At 39.7% G+C, this 22691-nt stretch overlaps 1 protein-coding gene across 1 annotated transcript in view; it reads right to left on the reverse strand.

The window, feature by feature from the left end:
• The window catches only part of NIBAN1 (niban apoptosis regulator 1), a 143629-nt gene extending 122073 nt beyond the window's left edge, over positions 1–21556 (reverse strand). Inside the window, exon 1 of the mRNA XM_008534656.2 lies at positions 20564–21556. Coding sequence (XP_008532878.1) covers positions 20564–20618 — 55 coding nt within the window. The 5' untranslated portion in view covers positions 20619–21556. The remainder of the gene's footprint in view (positions 1–20563) is intronic.
• Positions 21557–22691: the final 1135 nt, after the last annotated feature.

The raw sequence follows: 22691 nt of genomic DNA on the forward strand, positions 1-22691 counted from the left end.
AAAGCCTCTGAGATCTTTTTAAAAGTGTGGCAGTTCTTGAAACCAAAGGAGTTTAGGAAGCCACAACAGACAAAATGCATTAGTGATGGAGAACGATGCTATGAAGGTAAAGTACTATAGTAAAAAGAAATCTGGCTTTAGACACAGAAGGACCAGTATTGTATGATTCCACTTACATGAGGTGAATAGGCAATCATAGACAAAATAAAGTAAAGGTTATTATTTAATAGGTACGGAGTTTATGTTGGGAATAATGAAAAAGTTTTAGATATACATAGTGATGGTTACACAACCAATGCCACTGAATTGTACGTAAATGGCTAAACTGATAGACATTATGTTATATATATTTTAAAACAAAAAAGAGGTCTAGCTTTGAGTAGACAGACCTGGGTTTTAATCCCAGATTCTTACAGGCTATGCCTCGTCCTATATGCACAGGAGCCTGGATGCTGACCAAGAGCTGGAGACCGGGAAAATTGGCTGGGACTGGGCAAGAGGGGGTGGCAGAGGGCCTGGCCCAGGAGCTAAGTGTGAGCCAAGAGGCAGGGGTGGAAACTGAGAAGAATTCAGTTCTGGCACAATACACTAACCAAACAAATGTCCAAAGATGGATTGATCAGCTTTGGGAGATGAGTTTCCTGTTACTGGAGGTATTGAAAGCTGCTCTCGGGGGTGGTAAGGGCATTTAAGCATAAGATGACCTTTAATGACCTTAAATTCTCTTCCAAAGGGGCAAGTAGGTGATGTTTACTCCTTTACCATAATCTCCTTAAACTATGAGACATATACGGTAACGCTGCCAAATAGTGGTGAAGTGGAAAAATAATGGGGATGGAAAAAGAACTCTCAGATTATTTGGTTACTCAACCTATTCCCAGATAAGCACAATCAAGATATTCAAGAACATGTAGCAAGAAGAAAAGATCCTTAGGAATAAGAACTGTCAAATACAATAATTATTATTAAATATGCTCATGGAATTTGTCTTCAAGAGATCCTTAGATTTTTATGGTACTTAGGGCAAATTCAGGTTCTTTTCTGTCTGAAAGAGGTTTAGACTCAATTAATTCCTGTCCAAAGCAAGTATTTATTCATTTATTTGTTCATTTAACAAACAAGTATTGAGGGCAGATATCAAGGAATAAAAAGTGGGTAGGAAAATGCATAAGATAAAATTTCTGCTATCAAGAGCTCAGATTAGTTGTCGTGTTCCTGGAGGTTCAGAAATTCACTGCGGCTGATACATTATGCATCTATCATGCCTTTCGTTTTAAAGCTATAATTTTTTAAATTGTTCACACTCTTTGACACCTAAGAAGTACTTCTAAGAAAATAATCAAAGATTCACATAAATATTTATGCATTAGGATGCTCACTAAAATATTATGTATAATAACTAAAATTTGAAAATGACCTACATGTCCAACAACAGGAGAATGGTTAAATAAATTCTAAGATACATGGAGGCTAGCATCCTCCATAGCCAATAAAACTTATGCTTTAGGAGAATATTTAGTGATAAGGGAATTGCTTGGGATATAATCTGGAGTAGCAGTATACAGATTTGTATATAGAATATGATCCAAGGAGATAGCACACCACACTGCCCTCTCAAAACAAAGAAGTTAGTAATTTTGTGATAAAGCTTTCCTTCAGAGTACCTATCCAAACTGAACTACGAGGATGCTAAGGGGCATGAATTGCACATATTCAAGGGTAAAATCAAAAGCTAGAATTCAAGTCTCAGTTCCTGATCTGGAAATTGGGGAGGATAATATTTATAGAAAATGATGGAGAACTGGGTTTGGGTCCCTGCTCTCCCACAGACCAACTGCAAATAAGGCTCTTACACCACTAGGCGATAACAATCATCACCATCACTACTGCCATTATCATTATTGAATAGAGGCCAAGAAAGAAGCAATAGAGAGACAACTCAACGGAGTATTTACTTAAAACAATTCAATTAAGATAATAATTTTTTATCCACTTTAACTCCAAAATAGTTTCTTAAAATCAAAGGTCATAAAGGTAAGAACCCCACCCACCCCCAACCCAAGTGACAGTATTTGCCCCATTCACTAGCGCAGAGAAGTCTTCATTAATGTAGAAGTAGATGGTCTCATGATTGACCACCTGTGAGCTTGGCACTGAAAAGGAATCTGAGCCTGTTGGTGAGAGTGTGCACAATTTTTTTTCAAGGCCATCCAGGATTGTTTAGCCTAGTGAGATGAAATTTGTAAAAGGTAACTGAATAATGAGAAAGAGCTGATGTAATTTATTCCCCACTGTAATTTACTCCACATTCTTAAGCAGGCAGGCCCTGGACAAACTGCCTTTTCACTCCATCATTCTGATGTATAACAGGGGCCATTAAGCTAGGTAAGAAGATGCATTGCTAGAGATGATTATGCATGCCTTCAGCAGCCCATGAAATGTACCCAAGAACAATAAAGATATCTGATGACCTGTCAGGGAAATGCTTATGCAAATGAGAACATCATGATTATACTTCTGCTTGTTCATCTAAAAGCTATCATAATATATAGACAGAAAAACTTCACTTGCTCGGTAGCATCACAAATAAGAAGCTAGTTTCAGATTAGGATATGCTAGAAATGAAAATTCATGGCCTAATGCCTTATTCAGCTATAAAAGAGAACAATAATGGGCACAGGTCAGCATTCAAGCTTATTTCCTTTGAAAACAATAATTTCATCAGATGACAGTTCTTACTGCTGTCCTGAATTATAGTATTTGGCACTAAAAATTATTTGTAATCCTCAGAAGTAAAGCATGTTGTAAATATGTCATCAGCATCTTTCTGCTCTTAAATAATAAATGGTATTTCAGACCTGAAATCAACAGCCTTCAAGGTGTCCATGAGAATTAAGACAAAAAGAGCTCCAGGCAACTCATATAAAGCCCTACAGCAGACTCCTTTTGGGAGCAAGAATTCAACGTGGTTATGCTGAAGCCCAGCCTCCTCTGGTGACTCTATAGTGACATTGTAAGAGCGGAGCTTTGGCTTCAGGGAGAACTCCATCCACTAAATATCAGACGTGTGGCCTTAACCACAGACTTAATCTCCCCCAGCCTCACTCACCATGTGCAAAATGAGTATGATCGTAGTCCCCGTCTCAGAGGGTTACTGTGAGGATTTAAATGATGTAACATGTATAAGGTTCTTAACATGGTGCGTGGCAGGTAATGAAAGGCCTTACTTATTATTACATTATTATTATTGTTAATCCATCTGCCAACTTGGTATCTCCATTTGGATCTCAACTTTAGCATGTTCAAATATGAACTCAAACTTGACCATCAAATGTGTTGCCCCAGTCTTCCTTGTTTCAATAAGTGGCAGTTCCAGTCTGTCTGTTTCTGAGGCCAGAAATCTTGGAGTCGTCCTTGAAGCCACTTTTTTTCCTGCTGTCCCACAGACATCATCGGCAAAGCCTGTCAGCTCTACCTTCAAAACGTGTCTATAACCCAACCACTTCTCACTACCTCTAGCCGCCCCCTAGCCCAAGCCATCCCTGACCTGGATTATAGTCCTAGCTCCCTAACTGCCCTCCTGCTTCCTCCCTTGTCCCTCTTAGTCCGTTTTCTGCACAGCAGCCAGAAAAATCAGAATCTGTCGCTCCTCTGCTCAAAACTCCCCATGGTTTCTCTTCTCACTCAGAGTAAAAGCCCTTACAACGGCCTGTAAGTCCCTCTGTGATGTGACCCCACCTCTCTCCCTGTCTTCCCTCTTCCCACAGTTCATTCCTCTCTAACGACATTGGCTTTCTGCTGTTCCTAAGACAAGACAAGCTCGTTTCCAAATTCAGAGGCTTTGAACTTGCTACTTCCTCTGCCTGGGATGTGCTTCCCCCAGAGAGTCCTATGTCCCATTCTGGGACTTCATTCAAATATTAGAGAGGGCCTCCCTGACTCCTCATCTGAAGTAGGAGCCTCATCACACTCTTTCCTCTTCTTGCTCTTATGTTTCTTCATAATACTTATGACCACATACCCTCTTATTATTTACTTTATTTCTCTCCACCACCACCTCCATGACGAAGTCCCTTGAGAGCAGTTTAGTCTGTTTTGTTCATCTCAATTCAAAGAACAGGGCACATTCTACTTGATGAGTAGAATGAGAGACATGCGATGAATGCCTCACCACAAGAAATAGACGTGTTCCAGGAAGTTATAAGTTCATCCTAAGTAAGATTCTTTGGAGAGACTTAATCAATTAAATGATTTGTTTCACTAATGAGAAAACTGAGGCCTAAAGACAAGCCCAAAGTCACGTGGTAAGTGTTAGAATCAGGACTCAGATAAGTTCTTCTGTACCAGTTTTCACAGATTGCCCCTAAAGTCCACGCTTTCTATTGAGTTTGGAGCATGCTGTAGGCTCCAAGCCATAAATTATAGAAACTGTATATAAGTTCAGTTCCGGTTCCAACTGGTTGACTGAGGCCCTTGAGGGAAAAGATTTTATTTGATATACAGTTTATTTAAAATATTTTATGTTGGTTTTAGCACAAATAAGTTACAGTATTGTAAATGATATAACGGCTAACAGCTGTTGAGAGTCTATGTCCCTATCATAGTGTTAAATACTTTATAAGAATTAGTACAATGAATCCTTACAACCACCTGCTGGGGTAGTCCTCTTATCCCCATTACAGTGGAAGAAACCAAGGTTGAGGAGATTAGATAACTCGCAAAATGTTGCACAGCTGGTGAGCGATGGGGGCAGTACCTGAATGTGAGTAGTCTGCCCGCAAAGCCAAGTTCTGTGGAATCAAGAAAGCTTCACGGTTAGCATTTTATGATGAATGTTTTATAAGGATTTATCTGCTTTGTAAGTTTATTTTATTTTGACCACTTTTCTGAAAATGGGACACCTACATACTATAAATATCATTTTGAAAGTTTTCATTACAAATCTTAATCAGTCTTACACTCATTTGCAAAATACATCATATGTATATATTTCTCCTTTTAATTAACAATGCAAAGTTTTAAAAAAATCTCCCTGGAGAACAGCTGAGTTTGGTTATCAACACATCTCAAGGCATCATATATTTTCATAAAAACTATATGGAGACAATTAAGGGTCTGCGCTCTCTTTCTCAGATATCCATGGATGTCAACAGCTGTGATGATCTGAAATAAGCAAAGTAGTTAGTTATGGTATGCTTCAAGAGTTTCTCATGAAAGTGCCAAACAACAATGTTGAAGAGAGGAAATGCCAAAACATGAAACATGTTGGTAAGTGGGTCACTAAAGTTGCCATCGGTCAGGATGCATTCTTCATGGCTCTTCTCACAACTTAGAATTCTAGAGACCACTGAAAATGCAGAGAAATGCAAGTTCAGAGAAAATGGGATATTCCCGAGTGTAGGTGACATATAATCTTTTCCAAAGGATGCTGAGTAAGACAACTATGTTTTTTCAATTTCAACAGCAAATTATATGATTCGAGAAGCACTTATATTATTTAAAATTCCTAAGAGGGGAAAAAATGATGTATTGGTAATACATCATTTAAAATAAGGTTTTTAAAAAAAAATCTAAACTCTTTTCGTAAATATTATTTAAATGCACAATGGCCCAAATGTGATCCTATGAAAATTGGTGCCTTACAGAGGGAGAGTGAATGGGGTGGGGGGTGGGGGGAACCAAGGGAAGGAATATTCTAGAACAAAAAGGTCAACAAAGATTCCAGACATCCTCTTAAATTTGGCTGTAGAGTCCAGGGTGGGAGCTGAGAAGAGAAAATGGGAGAAAAGAAAATGAAGCTCATCATTTATTTCTTTTAATTGCTATCCACTCTGCCATTCCTGGCTGGGAGAAAGCGGTGGTCATGTTAAGTACTAGAGTTCCACATGTTTCCACCCCTTTAAGACAAAATCCAGAAGAGATAAGCATAGTGTAGCATTTCTTTCTGAACTTAAACATTCAACAGAGGGAAATGCAGGAGACCAGAGACAAAGGAGAATGACCTCAGGGATTCTTTTTTCTGGGTTCATGTGGGAGTCAACTACCAGCCAGTCTGTCTGCCTGCCTGAGCCTGCAATTCTTCAGTAGCAAGGAGAAGCTACACTTAATTTTAAAACCAGGGCTGAATAATACATCAGATTGAAAAAAGACTTACTACCATTTTCAGGATTTTTATGTATAAATCTGAATTAGAGTATATTCTGGTTTGGACTGGAAATTTAAAGCTTGGAGATTTTTCGTTTGGTTTGGTTTCGATGAAATACCACGAACTATGAAAAGAGTTCAGGAGTGTGGAGACCTGAGTTCTAGTCCGGTATCTGCCATTGCTAGCTTTGCAGACAGGAACAACTCACTCAGTCTCTCAGAGTACAATAAGGGGTTGGATTAGATGATTATCTCTAAGGTCTCTGGCAGTTCTGTGACTCTTCTGTGAATTTTTATTCAAGAGCAGGAGTCTAAAAGAAATATCATGTGAGCCTCAGACACGAGCCTCAAATGTAATTTTAAGTTTTCTAATAGCATATTAAAATTTTTTAAACAGATTAAACTAATTTTGAATTATTTTATTTATATTTAATTAATTTATTTAGATATTTACTTAACCCAGTAGGACTAAAATAGTATCATTTCAATATGTAATTGCAACTAGATAATATTAATGAGATATTTTACATTCTTCGTACTAAGTCTTTAAAATCTAGTGTGTATTTTATACTTGCATCATATCTTAATCTGGACTAGCCACATTTCAAGTGCTCACTAGTCAAGTTGAGAGGGCTTGAACCTTTCTTACCTAAAGATGAAGTAAAAATATAGTCTGCCTTCAAAGTGAGAATACATTTAAAGTAGAAAAGCTATTCATTAAAATGTTAGGGTCAACATACTAAGAGGAAAGAGGTGATCAACAAAGGGATAGGACTTTTGGTGAGAATTGACAAATGGAAAGATGCATAAGGAAGCTGTGTCATGTAGAAATTTGAAGGTTGGACAGAAACGTTTTATGCCACCTCCAGGCCTGGTCAATAAAACGTGTGCAAGTGATCTGCCATTGTCTCTCTTCTCTTATCTGCAGACATATGCAGGGTATCCAGTTAAGGTCTTTGTGGTCCTAGGAATAATGGAGCTACTAGATCAGGGGTTCCCAATCTAGGGTCTATAGACCTTTATGGGATCTACAGATAGAATTGAGGGAGGCCAAAAGTTGACCAGGGGGGAAATAACATCTTTACTTTTATTAACTTTCAATTCAAATTCAGCATTTCCTTCAATTATGAATGTAGGCAACAAACCACAATAGAATTTAACAGTACTTGTGACTTTTTGTCCTCAATAGAGATCACAGGCGTTTTCATAGCACATTTCATTTGCTGCATATCTTAGAATAGCACTTCATCAAAGTGACAGCAGTTATTAGACCCACCAAGAGACCTTGTCATTGAACACATTAATAAAGAAGCATGTAGATTATTATATCACAAGTTTTAAAAATATTTTGATAGCTGCACTTTAATAAAATTGGTTTCTTTTGTAATCCTACATAATTCTTTTTTCATTTAAAATGTTATTCTGAGAAGGGGCCCATAGGTTTCACCAGACTGCCAAAGGGGTCCACGGCATAAATGCAGTAGGTGGACAGAGTCTGGGTCCCTGAATGACCCAACTTCCCTTCTCTGTCCCAAAACAAATCACATTGGATGGTGTAATGAGTGAGATATAAATAGTTATCATGTCAAGCCACTGAGATTTGGGGAGTGTTAGTTTCAGCAAATAGCCTATTCTGACTAACGTACAACTGAAATCTGGCTTCAGGCCGCTGCCAGTTGGTTACAGCTGTGGCCAGATTCCATGCACTGAAGAGAAGGGCACTGGCAGTGATATGCTGGTAAACTGGATCTCAAAAAGAAAAAAGATCCACCATGGTTGATTTCAAGCTTCCAATATGATATCACTGAACTCTGAGTTAGGAAAGGAAGCCCAGCTTCGGCTCTTGCCAGCCAGTGTGAGCTGGCTCCTAAGTACACCACTGGGACTGCTCTCCCCCATGACAATTCCTAGAAAAGCGTCTTTCTAGTGCCCTCCCCTGGTTTAAGGGAAAGGGTGTGTGTAGAATCTTGGGAATACTTGTTTAAAGGCTCCTATTTAAACCATTGTGTCTGACTCCTTCATAATGAATAAATAAAGCAGAATACCTTAGATGCAGTAATTTGTAAATTCAACAAGCTGTTGAAAAGAATCTAATTAGTACTAATTACAAGACTAGAGTGTCCCAACAAATTATAACGCCATTGCCTCTGTAGAGGCATTGTGTTTAAACACTATAAAACATTAATTAGTCTACAGAACAAATGTGTGAGATAGGTATTATTCAGCAGTGTCTGAAAACCAATTATTTACTCTGGGAAGGCCCGATGCCATTACCGATAGTAAAAACAAATTGATTAGCATAATAGTAGGATTGGGAAATCCAGGAACTATATTACCTTCTTTTCTGACCTCCTTTTATCTCACTGGGCATTAGTATTGTCCCCATTTTACATATGAGAAACTGAAGGCAGCCAACTGACAGATCTGAAATCTACAGGGAATCCAGCTTCAGATTCCAAGAGTCTTCAGGAGATTATCATGCATGTTTTTCAAACAGGAAAGCTCCATTTATGAGTCTTTTGTGCCTTGCTTCCCAAATATAAGTATTTTCTTTTATAATGAAGAAGTTGCCTAAAGGTACCATTTTACTTAAAGTTAATTTAAAGTGACCTACTATGCATGCTTCCACCTGTTTCTAAGTTCCATATTATGTTTTGCTAACATTTAGATGAATTCTACTTTCAGGATTAAGCTACTTATAATCTCATCCACTGAAAATATTCACTTCCAAAAATGGTCAAATCATTTAGAATTAAGACATAGAATCAAGGATTTAGTAAATGTTTCAGTTTATTCCAAGGGATAAATTACTGGTTTAGCTCATTTAAAGTGGATAAGTCACTGTTGAAATCCTATCAAGTTGATCAAGTTGATTGCATTAAAGAAAAGCTATGAAGACAAGACTTGGAATTTTTGGAAGACTATCTGATATCCTGTTACGTTTTCTCTCAGACATTTACTTGCCTGGCACATAGAAGACATTCAATAAATGTTAGTGTTTACTGTTATTATCATTCCTCAGACCAGGAGTTATCACTTTTAGTTAAGAACTGACATCCCAGTTGATATGCACAGATCTTAGTCACGCTCTAAAATTCTTATTTACTTTAAGCTTAAACAGTATATTTCAATTAATGTTTCTAATTGAATGCTTCTTTCCAATGAAACCATTTTAAATATTTATACTCCAGGTATTACACATCCATTCTTGCTAATAAAATTTATCTAACTCCAAGCCTGTGTCTGTTTTGTTTAGGCAATTATTCAGACGTATCTAACTCATTCAGCATGACTTATATAGGAAATAATTTTTAAATAAACACATTCAGTTCAAACTGGGAAAACTTCTAAATTGTTTTGAACTAATCATAGAAATTATCACTTGCCCTGTGTGAGCCCCAGAGGTAATGGCACATGACCACTACCAACAAACTCGTTTTTGAAAGAACATCCATAATTTCCCTTGATTTCTGAGTTGATGCTGCTCATCTGTCCTGGCCCCAGACCAGCCCCTTGTCAGCAGCCTCCATGCAGATCTGCTCTGCTCCACTCCCAGATCTCTGGAGAATGTTGGCAGCAGGTAATACAGCTTCATTCTCCAACAGGTATTCCAACAGACTTCAAAAACACACTAGTCATATTGCTCTTTCCTAAAGACTGGAAACAAGAATTATTCCTTACATCGTCCATTTCTCTCCCTGTCGTGTTCATGTTTCCCTCTACTTTAGCATATGGGATATATTAACAAAAACTGTTTTAACATCCTTGTCTGCTAATTTTATCGTGTCTATAATTCCTAAGTCTGTTTCTATTGATGGATTTTTTTCCTTAGAGTTATGGCTATTTTCCTGCTTCTTCATTTGTCTGGTAATTTCTGATGGGATGCTGGATATTGTGAATTTTACACTGCTGAATGTGTATTTTGTTGTAGTCCCATAAAGAATGTTGGACTTTGTTCAAGAACATAGGTAAGTTACTTAAGATCAGTTTGATCCTTGTGAGGTTTGCTTTTACATTTTTTACTAGAGCAGGTCCAGAGCAGTCTTGAAGTCTGGGGCTAATTTCTGCTCACTACTACCAAAGACTCTATACAATGCCCTATGTATTACAAGGTCTTTCTATTTTGGATGCTGGGAATGTGAAGTATTCCCAGCTCTGGATGAGCTCCAGGAATTGTTTGGCTCTATAAATCCGGAGACACATGATCTTCTGCTCCAGAAAATAGTCTCGTATTATTTCTTTGATAATTTTTTCCCCTTCATTTTCTTTGCTCTCTATTTTCTGGGACTTCTGTGAGTCAGATTTTGAAGTTTTTGGATTGACCCTTTAATTTTTTTAAAATATTGCCTCTTCTATTTTCCATCTTTTGAGCTTTTTGTTCTATTTTCTGCAAGATTTCTTCAACTTTATTTTCCAAAGCAACAACTGGATCTTTTAAAAATTTGGATCCTCAGATTTGTAATTTCCAAAAGCTATTTCTTATTCTATTATTGTCATTTCTTCATTGTATCTTGAACTTGTTTTACAAACTCATTACTTCTCTTTTTTTTAAGGATATTCTTTACAGTTTTTAAATTTTTTTCTCCATTCATTCATTTATTAAGCAAACATTTATTGAGAACAAATGATGTACTACACACTGATTCATTTGCTAGGAATATAGCAGTGAATCAAAACAAAGACCCTGCTTTCCTGGAGCTTACATTCTAGTGGTGGTAGGCAGGTTTAAAAAATTAACAAATAAACATATCATATGTCTGTGAGCAGCAAGTGCTATGAGGGATCCCCTCTTATCAAACCCCTCTTCCTCTTGCTTACTCACTCCGGCCATACCACCCTTCCTGCAGTTCCTTCAAGTTCCTCCCCCTCCTTCCTCTTCTATATGCTGTTCTTTCTATTCAAAATATTCTTCTCCCAGTTCTTCACATGGATAGTAACTTATACTTCTCCTGAGCACCATATCTTAAGCATATCTCTTCTCTTCGCCCTATCACTACCATCAGTTTTCTATCTCAGTACACTTTTTATTCCCTTCATGACATTTATTAAAACTTGTAATGTTGGTTACCTACCTAATAGCCATTTATGCTTCTTACTTGCTAACTGAACCTGATTTTGCTCAGATATCCATGATCACCCCATAGCCATATGCTTCAAAGAAGATTGGCCCTAGCCCCAGCCCAGAGATAAATCTGAATTAGTCCAACCAAATTGTGATAATTCCATACTCTTGCCAGTGATGGTCTAGGAAAGAATGTGTGACCCAATTCTGATCAGTTCGCTAGTAAGGCATCGGGAAAAAATTTGCTCTTATGAAGAGACTCAAAGAATAAGACAGTCCTCTCTTCAGCCTCTGGGACACTGATTTACCTAAGAATGTATACCTTTTGCCACTCTAGTCATCTTTCAACCATAAGGAGAGTTAGCCCACAGAGAGTAGAAAGATTAAAAAAATCTGACCTTTGGAGACACCACTGAGCCACCAAATTAGTCTATCTTCATACTTCTTTATGTCGCCCACGAGCTCTTCTTGAGCAACCTACTAGATAATGAGTTTCGAACACCAGAGAAACATCGAAGTAAGGATTGATGCATTAAATAATACTTACTTGTAAAAAAAGAGTAAATGAGAAAAGAGAATATAATACAATGGTTATATACTCTGACATAGTAAAATCATAAAATAAAATTAGACAATTAGGGTAGCATATTCAAAAATTTTGTTACTGATTCTTAAAACAGTTCACTCAATAGTTTTCTACAACCATAACTGATGGTGGTAGTATTCGTATTGTTGTCTAAGACAGCTGTGTGTATTAGGTGGGATAAAGCAAATGAGAATTTCCAGATATTTAATTCTGTCATCTTGTGCTTTGAGAACCAAGAAAAAGGAGATATAAACATAATGTAGAAAACCACATTTTTCTCTAGTTATGTCCACTAAAAAGGTCCAGAAACAATGGCCAATTCAGTCATAGCAATGAGCTTCTCTAGGTCCAAACTATCATCTTGAAATACCATTTCCCACTAAAAGAAATCAGGGCATCTTATAGATACTGTTTATTCTGGGTACATGATAGGAAATAAACAAGATGCGCCTAGAACATCTTAACCTACCAGATGGAAAGGAAGCTATCAAACACCACTAGGGTAATTTCAGAAGGATCCAGGAGCCAACCTGAAGAGGCTTTCATTGCCAACAATGATAAATTCGAGCTTCACTAAGGATAAGAATTATAACAGATTTCATGAGTTCATAATGATATTTTTTTAAGTTAATTGATCACCATCAGAGGATGACAGGAAGCCAATAAATTATAGGGTAATTTCAGAAGGACACGGGAGCCAAACTAAAGAGGCTTTCATTGCCAATGATGGTAAATTTGAGCTTCACTAAGGATAAGAATTACAATGGAATTCATGAGTTCATAATGGTATTTTTTAAGTTAATTGATCACCTTTAGGGGATGACAGGAAACCAATAAATTATCTTGAAAACTGGTAAATAAAAGAAGAAGATAAAGTTTTTATCCTGTTTTTCTTATATAAACTATAATATGAGATAATCAAATAGTAGATAAGGAAAGTATCACTCTATAAAAATATTACAGCTCATAAAAGAAAGCAAAATGACATAGTTAGAATATTATCATTTTTAACCCCCAGTAAATTAATGGGTCCTGGCAATGAGCATCAATGGCTGCTAACATCACAAAAAGAGACAACCAGACGTTACGTGCCTCCAAATGAAGAACACAGCACCACCTATAGTCTTGACAAACGTATTAATCCTGAGTCTGATCAAGTCTCACTATCACTCTGCCAATTTGTAGAAAATACAGGAGAAACGTGTGGAACTGCACCAACAGCAAATTCCAGATTGTGGAAAACTCAACATGTCAAATAGCCCAGATCCTTCAACAGATAATTTGCAAGCAAAAGGCAGAGACGTAGGGGATACCTGTAGATTAAAAGAAATTTAAACGAGATATTTTTTAAGCGGGCAACACTATACCATAGTGTTTAAAAATGCATTGCTGGGTGATAAAACCATAAGGAAGTCATTACTAGGATTAGTGGTGTGGTAGGTAGTCGGTTGCAGCGGCAACCCCCTAACCAACTACAGCTCTTGGTGTTCATGACTTTGTATACTCCCCTCTTCTTGAATCTGGGCTGGTCCTGAGACTTGCTCTAACCAACAGAACGTAGCAGAGTCATGCTGTGCTGTTCCAGGTTTAAGTCATAAAGAGCACTGGCAGCTTCTAGAAGCTTTTGCACTCTTGCAAACCCTGACCCGCCATTTTAAAAGTCTAGTACCCTCCTGCAGAGACCATGTAGAAAGGCCACCTGAAGAGAGAGAAAGCTTTTCCAGCTGAGTCTAGCTACCAGCCAATCTTTTAGCTGAATGCAGCCACAGGAATGACCAGCGGTTAAGTATCAGATGTAGAATCGCCCAGCGGAACCCAAAGCAAACAGAATTGTGAGCAAAATATTAGTTGTTTTAAGAGCCAGTATCTTTTGGGGCAGTTTGTTAGGCAGCAATAGATAATTGAAAATAGTGGTTATTCTGGGAGAGACAAAAGGGTCTAGGATGTGGATGGAGTACATAGAGGCTTCTTGAATGGCTAATGAAATTCTTTCCATTTCTTGACCTGCGTGATGGCTATAAGGATATTTGCCTTATAATGATTCGCTAAGCTATGCATTTGTTTTATATGGTTTTCTGAATCTATGTTTTATTTTAAAATAAAAATGGTTTTAAAAAGAAGAAAAGAAAAAAATCCACATGGTTTGGCACAGAGACATTTACTCTTCTTCCAAAATTCCTTCAGACCATAGACTTTTTAAAAATCACTTCGAGGTTCCCAGTAAAAACTAGCAATTTATTCTAATCCTACAGACATCAATAGCCAAACAACATCAAGCTCAGAAATATAAACTTCTTTGGATCCTAGACCTTACAATTTGCAAAACTGAATTAATTGCTTTCATATCGCTAAATCTTTTCTTTCCTCCTCTAAGTGAGAAAAAATGTGTAGCACCAAAAAAAAAAGAAGCACTTTTATAAGCTGGCTTGTATTTTCTTACTGGCAGCAACTTGATAGTCTCTTTTTAAAATGAGTTTTCCAGTTTCAAAGGAGAAAATCTGCATTGCATTTGGGGTTTTGTTTGGTTGTGTGCGAGTGTGTGTTTTAGTTTGGAACTGTTAGAATTTTAGCCCTCATGTCCTGTGTTTCACTAAAATGCTTTAAAGAGATGAATTGTTTTCTTTTATTCTTTTGTATTCCTTTCCATTCTTTTATCTTCCCTTCTGACTTTATTTCCCATTTCACAATGCAAATTGTTGCATGTACCTTTTTTCTTAAAACGGTGTTACCTAGCTTTACTAACAAGAAAAATTAAAATTTCTGATTAGGAAATTAACATTCACTGCCATAATTCACACTGTATGAATGTACATTTATTTTACAGTACATTTATTTTAATTAATTAATTAGAAACTACTATTACAAATTGTGCTCCTGCTGTTGCACTTTCTACCTGGGAACCCAGTTCACACCTTCCCAAAGGTTACAATGGAGGAAAACTACAATCAGCTCACCAGTCCATAGCAAAAATAAAATAATTTCAAAACTTAAAATCACTATTGTCACTTTAGGAATTACTATTACTAAAGCACCCTTGATGATGTGGGCCTCTGGGGCCAATGTCCATGTAAAAGAGAAGTGTTTCATCAGGAGCAGATCTTGATTTAGTGTCTGACTCTATGAGGTTTATCAAGGCATGAACTGGGACCCAAGAGGGAAGGTCACTGTTTCTCCCACAAGTACAGGAGAAAATGTTAATTTGTCTCAGTCTAGTGTCTTCATTTTTGATGAATCTAAGAAATTCTCAGTTCACACTAAATTCCCAAAGTCTTGGTTTCCATTCACAAAGACTGAACGTAGTAGAAAGTAATTATTGCCACTAGACATTCCCAATCTACAACAGTTTTCCTAATTCAAAACTCCTACTAGCCTCATTGGTAGTTTGGCATGCTCGAAGGCACTTTTTAAATCAAAATATAATGTAATCAATATGCATTTCTGCATTATTCACACTGACTCTCTCCTTCTTCTTCCTCCCATCCCTGCTATTCCCACCTGGGGAGCGCAATTCCTCACTTCTTAGGAAAATCCATTCATTTTTACAAATGAGGAACTGAAACAAATACTAATAGCATAATCTTTACCCACTTCTACTTTCTTTGGATTAATTTTTCTTAAAGAGGCCCCAATAAGGCAGCACTTAGTGTACTGGTTACAACGCTTTTGGGCACAAGTAACAGAGGACAGTTACGTTAGTTAGGATAACATTTGTCAGTGGATTACAGTAATGCCACTGTTAACACTGGCTTAAATAAGATAAAACTTTATTTCTCTCCTATTAAGGTCCAGAGGTAAGTAGTCCAGGGCTAGAATGAAGGTTCTACTACATGAAGTCCTCAGGAACCTAGGCTCCTTTTGTCCACTTCCTCCACTCTGCATGAACTCCTTCTTAAAAGAATGTGCACCCCTATGTTCATCGCAGCATTATTCACAATAGGCAAGACTTGGAAGCAACCTAGGTGCCCATCAAGGGACGAATGGATAAAGAAGATTCAGTATATATACACAACAGAATACTACTCAACCATAAGAAACAATGAAATCTGGCCATTTGTGACAACATGGATGGACCTTGAGGGTATTATGCTAAGTGAAATACGTCAGAGGGAGAAAGTTAAGGCTCGTTTGATGTCACTCATAAGTAGAAGATAAAAACAACAACAAACAAACACATAGCAACAGAGATTGGATTGGTGGTTACCAGAGGGGAAGGGGGGAGGGGTAAGCGTGAAAGGGGTGATGAGGCACATGCGTGTGGTGATGAATTATAATTAGTCTCTGGGAGGTGAACATGATGTAATCTACACAGAATTTGAAATATATTATGATGTACACCTGAAAGTTATATAATGTTATAAACCAATGTCACCGCAAAAAATAAGTACATAAATATTTTTTAAAAAGGACATGTAAGTAGTCGAAAATGGCTGCTCCAACCATGCTCACAATCCAGCAGTATGGAGGATAGGATAAAAAAGGACACATCCTTTCCTTTTAAGGTCACTTTCTAGAAATAGCATACAACACTCTACGTAGGTCCCATTCGCCAAGACTCAGTTACATGACCCCATCTAGTTGAAAAGGAGGCTGGGAAATATCTTTATTCTGGGTGTGCATGTGGCCAGCTAACATCTGGAAGTTCTATTATTTTAAAACGTAGGGGATGATGATATTGGAGGATAATTAGCAGTCTCTACCACCCCAACTCAAAGAGGATTTAGTCTATCAGGTCACAAGAAGTACCCAAGAGTAGGGCAGGCAGGCGATCAGCAAACTGTGGCAGGACTCCAGCTTCTCTTCTCTGAGACTGCTTCAGCCTGGCGGTGTTCTAAGTGTTGGCTATGTCTTCAAGCTAGTGCCCCTCCTGCTCAGCAAGACGAAAACAACGGTTCTAGGCATCACCAGATGCTACAAAGTCCAAAAGAAGAAGGGAAGAAAGGATGTATCTCTTCCCTTTGTCTCCTCTTTAAAGGGAAGAAAACTTCCTTAGAAGCAGCCAGCAAACTTCCCTTCAGCTTCACTGACCCCATCGCGCCACAATCCCATGTCTTGTATAATCACTGGCAAGGAGAACACACCCCCATGACAGGCGTGGACCAATAAGCACCCACTCCTCAGAAGCCATAAGTAGGGCTAGCCTCTCTCAAACAGAGGGCTACACGGAGGAGGTTCAATACCTGAACAAAACTGGGGTTCTGCTATAAAAGCGGAATGGGGAAAGGATGCTGGGTTGGCATCCAACAGTGTCTACCACATTCTATATTCCTAACTTTGCATTACAATATACTGCCATTACTAGCCAGGTAAGTTGGACTCTAAGGTTACACTGTCATAATTATCCAGATAAATCAGACCAGTTCTTATGTCCATTTCCTACCAATAAATTATGAGTGAAGAATAAGCCACTGTGTAGACGAGTACTAACATCTAGATCGAGTCAACTGCAAACACGCCCAGCTCTCCCTGTCTTCCACTCCCCTTGTCTGTGGAGACTTCACTCCAGACACTATCACCATAAATTTCATATACAGCCACCTAATTTAACCCTTATGATATAAATATGAGAAAATTCCCCTAAGAGAAATACATGTTGTTTTTAAGCTGAAACTCTTTTCTTACCTTATAAGCATCAGATCACTGATGAGCATTTTGGAGGAAGCCACTGGGCCCTTTGGAGATTAAATGGTGACTGACTATGCAACAGCAAGTCAGGAAAAGAACAGTTTTCCTAACTTCTTTGTGCTGCTCCGAGGCCTAGAGGCATCTACCAGCCCCACCCAGGACCTGTGTACCCCGCAGTTCTCAGTGGCACCTTGATTTTTCAGGACTTTTCTGACCCTCCAAAGGACTAATGTGGGAGAGTTTTCAGGTTTTTCTCCTGACTCATTAACAATTCAATGGTAACTTAAAAAAGGAAACAAAATTATTGCTTGAACATGAAAACACTGGTTTTTGAAGCAATAGTTCACTTTTAGGCATACTCAAAATTTAAAAAGAAAAAGAAAACAAGGCATAAAAAAGAGAAAAGTACCCTAAATTGACCCCTGACGCCTGGATTAGATGAGCTTTCCTTCTCACTGAAGGAAGACCCTTTTAGTTAGGAGCTAAAAGCATCACTAAAAGCTAATTCATGACATCACCCATGGGATTGCAAGTTGGTCTCAGTATTATTTATTAATAGAAACATCTTATCAAGGGAAGTAACTGAAAGTCTTCAGAAACAATCCTAACAATTTATTCTGTTGCAAGAAATATGAGTGTGGTAGTAATTTTGAAAACTAACATCGTTAGAAATGAAGCAATTCCTTAATACCTTTGATTCCCTTTACCTAGAGATTTACTAAATCCTAAGAAATATTGTACTTTCGAAACATCCATGAGACGAAGACCACCATTAACACAAAGTTTTGAGGCACACGAACTGAACAGCAGCTGTTAAATAATTTGTCTAAAAGTAAAGGCTGATTCAGAGTCATTAGCATACTAGAAATGCAGCTGCTTATAACACATACAAGATTAAGTTAACAAAACTCACTCCAAATATACAGACTAGTTATCCTCCATATGTTAGCAAAGTTTATCAAGCTTGAAAGAAAGTCATTGTCTCAGCTACAGGAGCTTTCAAATCTATAATATTTCACTGGCAGCTACTTTATGAGAAACAGGTCATAAAACTGTATTTAAACTTTACTGCCATGCTTTCAATTGTTCTGCTTACAATGAGATCAAAGTTTGAGAATCTTTATGAGCTAAAGGATGGGCAAAGTGGTAAAGATAGGGTTATGATTTTTTTCAGGGATCTGGGGCTTCAAAACCATCAGGAAATCACAGTCCCATGACCTTCATTTGCTCATGCACCAACAATTCACAACACCATGCATTTTTCCAAGGCTCTTCGCTCTTTTGGCAAGACTAGTATTCTCAAGTGAGGCAACGTCTCATTTTCTCCGGAGGTGTTCTAACTTTAACTCTTCTCTTCCCTCCGCCGCTACATACCTTGAAAGTGCCCTCCCAAACAAAGAAAAAAGGAGATAAAATAGAACAAGACTAGAGGAGGCAATGACGGCCACACAATCTGCTATAGTTTTATTCACTCAGAACACATTCATTGCAAGTCCTTCCTGTGCACAAGCCAGCTTACACTTTTGTACGTGTAATAGTTTAATTTCAGAATTAAACACATTTTCTTATTACATGAGTACAATACGTGCATCAGCACCAACAACGGTCATGACCACAACGTCTTCTTCAAGCAAGTTAATCCCTCACATTGCTGGACTGGCAATGATGACTGTAGATGGCCGTGCTTCAATTTTAGGTGTTTCTAAACTTCTCAGTGACATAACGTCTTATAAAATAAATGCCATAAATATATTTTGCTAATAACTAAATGCAAGCCCCTTCTCACTATGTTCTACTATGTTACTCTTTCAGTCCCCTAAACACTGGTGGGAAAAAAAAAACAAGCAAACAGCCAAACTTGTAAGTGAAGGCAGGCTTAGTTTAGCTCTTTCACTAACGTAAATAAGTCATCCATCTTTTTCCCATTTTAAATAAACAACATACTTGACCAAGATTTATCCCCTGACGGTAGGAGTTGTTGATGATCTTCTGCCTCAGAAAGAACCAGAGAAAGCATCTGGGAAATCAATCACATTGCTCTCAAGTGCCCTGATTTGATATCCTTTCTAAATGGTTTTAAATGTTGTGGTGACCGAAAACAAACAAGGAATAAGGACACTAAATAAATGCTTTCCTCTTAGGAAAGAGGTATCAGGAAGAACCTAACCGTTTCTTTACAGAATTAGGATAAAACCTAGAGTTTAATACCTAGTTTAGAAGGTATTTCTGAAGCCAGAAAAACACTGAATTCACAAGATAACCAAACGTTAGGTAGTGGATGTGGGCAAGGTTTGCGGGGGAGGGAAGGGGAGAGGCCAAATGTGCTCAAGAGATGGAGTCATGATTTCCTGCAGTTTCAGTTCAGTTTGGTTTTTGTTTTCTTCTGCCTCACACTCTTTACTGAGTCACTATATTTCTGAAAGTCTCCCCAAATGAGTTTCTCCCCGTCTATCACTTTAGCAACTGTTACAAAACATGCCCGTGTTCCTCTTCTGCTTTCCCCCCTCTCCGGGAAGGGAAGGGAACCGAACCACCTGGGAGCGTAACGAACACTGCCCTTTGTGCCTCTGATGAAATCACCCCACCAGTGATATTATGAAGTTCAAGTGAAGCTGTGGCCGACGCCGCGTTTTACAAAACCAGGCCAACATGACCAGAAGGGAAATTCTGCCTTACAGGCAGGGAATCCCCGGGGAAATCTCTAGAATCGAGGGATATCCCCGCAGTTCTCTTTGCGGCTAGATCAGGCAGGGCTCGGCACTAAGTCCAGCGCCAGGTATAGGAGGGCGAGGTGTTCTGGGCCGGGGGCCCGAGCAGACACGGAAGGCGGGCGGAGCGGAGGCACCGAGCTCGGCCCCCACCCCGCAGCCTGCACCTGCCTCTGCAACCGTCCAGCCGCGCTTCCCAGAGCATCCCGGCTCGAGCGCAGCCCCACTCCAGCAGGCGCGAAACCTGCCCGGCGAGGCGCCCTGCGCCCTGTGATCGGCGCGCCCGCGGCGGGGGGTGCGGGCCGTGGAGCGCGGGGTGCTGGGGGGCGCAGCGGGCACGCACTCGGGACGCCCCCTCGGAGGCCAGGGCCGGGGCGGCCAGCCTGGCCCACAGGTCCCGGCGGTTTTGCAGACCCCGGGGCGGCGGACGGGCGGGCGTACCTCGGATGTAGGCGCACTTGCCCTCGTCCAGCTGGCTGGAGACGGCGCCGCCCATGGCGACGGTGCCGGCGGATGCTGAGCGCGGCGGCTGCCCGACTGGCACCCCGGGAGGGACTGACAGCTCCCGTCGGTGCCCGCTGCTCGCTCCTGGCGGTTGGTGCGTCGGAGAACTGGGCTCCGAAATTAAAAGGCAAACTTCCTCCGAGAGGCGCCGCCTTCTGGGCGCCTCCTCCGGGTCCGCGCCCTCTGAGGATCTGAGGGCTGGCCCGGAGGCCGTCTTCCCGCCCTCGCTCCACTCGTGAGCTCCGAGGGATGTCTAGTCTGGAAGGACTTCCCGCTCCTGCTCTTGGCCGGCTTTTGCTGCTTATTTTCACCGGTTTAGGGCAGCCGAGAAACACCTTGGAGTAAGTGGACAATTTCCCTGGTCACTGGAAACCTCTGGGAGCTGGAACCTTCCCCACTCACATCCCATGAGGCAGAGTTCAAGATCCCATCACCTTGCACGCCCTCCGGTACAAGAAGCGACAGTTCTTCTCCAGCATCACCTAAGAACTTGTTAGAAATGAAAAATTTCAGCTCCCTCCCTCTCTATCCCTCTATACACACACACACAATGTGCCCCAATTAGACGCTCTGGCATTGAGGCCCAGCAATCTGTGTTTTCACAGATGCACCAGGTAATTCTGACGCCTGCTGAAGTTTGAGAACCAATGATAAACTGTCCCTTCCTGTAGCTAAGAAGTTGGACCAAGGAGAGGGTGAGGAATGATGGAAAAAAAGAAAAAGAGAAATCGGTAACCTTAGAGAAAACCTAAAGCTGGGTCCTACAATATGCTTCAGCCCTGAAACTTCTTAAGACTTGATCAAAGTCTGTTCTTACGCGCTTAGATTTGTTTCCTCTCCTTGACAATCTGGAAATAGTTCATTGAAAAAGGCATTTGTTCTTTTCCCACAACCTCTGTTTAGCTTGGCGGCCTCTCCCAAACAAGAACCAGCTTGGGCAGAAGGGTCGTGTTTTCATTTCTTCCTATTCTTAGTCGTCGGACTTGTTGTGACTCCTGTTGACTTAACCTCCAAGGTCAAAAGGTCCATACCCACAAGAACGAGGCCGAGGAGGACGTTGACGGCTTTTGTCTCCAGAGGTAATTAGCTAGCATTTTAACACGAAGACTTCTCACACCTCACACACAATCTCTCACACCCCACATTCCAATCTTTCAGTAAATCCTCTCAATTCTACTTTCAAAATATATCCAATATCCAACCATGTCTCATCCCTTCCATGGCTCTCACCCTCGTCATTTCTCACCTGGATAATTATGACAGCCTCCGAACTGGTCTCCCTCCTTCCGAGAAAAAGCCACCAAATCTATCACTGACACTAGACCTGGCTTCCTCTCTGCCCTTATCTACCAGCACTCTCCCCCTTGTTCTCTCTGTTCCAGCCCCACTGGCCTTTTTCCTTTTCTAGGACACACCAAGCTCAGGGCCTTTGCATGTGCTCTTCCTTCCATAGGATGCTCTTCCCTCAGATATTCGCATGGTTCACTCTCTAAGTCTCTCACATCATTCAAATCTCCATTTAAATGCTAACACCTCAGAGAGGCTTTTCTTGACACCCCCCCAGCACCCCCTCCCCGCATTTAAACACCCACCCTCCTCTCTCCCTGCCCCTTGCCCTTCATTATTTCTATTCATATCACTTAGCGTCATCTCACATATACTTCTTTGTCTGTCTCTCCCCACAGAGATGGAGACTCCATAAGGTCGAGGATATTCTTTGTTGATGTTGTTTCTTGTTTGTTTAGTTTTTTAAAAGCATTTCTTTTCTTTTTTATTACTATTTTTTTTAAGGGCAGAGATTCTTGTCTGTTATATTCTCTGATGTATCTCAAATGTCTATAACAGCACCTGGCATATAGTAGGTATTCAGTAGATAATCATACAATAAGTAAGTGCATGGAATATAAAATATAAGAATCTAGACTCAATGGAAGCTGTGATCTCAATGAATAAAGAGCATTTCCAGATAACTCCTCAATGATTTAAACTATTCAATGTTCAGTTCTTTTCTCAATATTCTAGTCAGCTCTTAGAATTAAGTATATCTTCTCAGAGTAGTAATTCT

The sequence above is a fragment of the Equus przewalskii genome, chromosome 23 (genome assembly GCF_037783145.1).
Source record: "Equus przewalskii isolate Varuska chromosome 23, EquPr2, whole genome shotgun sequence".
Lineage (NCBI taxonomy): Eukaryota > Metazoa > Chordata > Mammalia > Perissodactyla > Equidae > Equus > Equus przewalskii.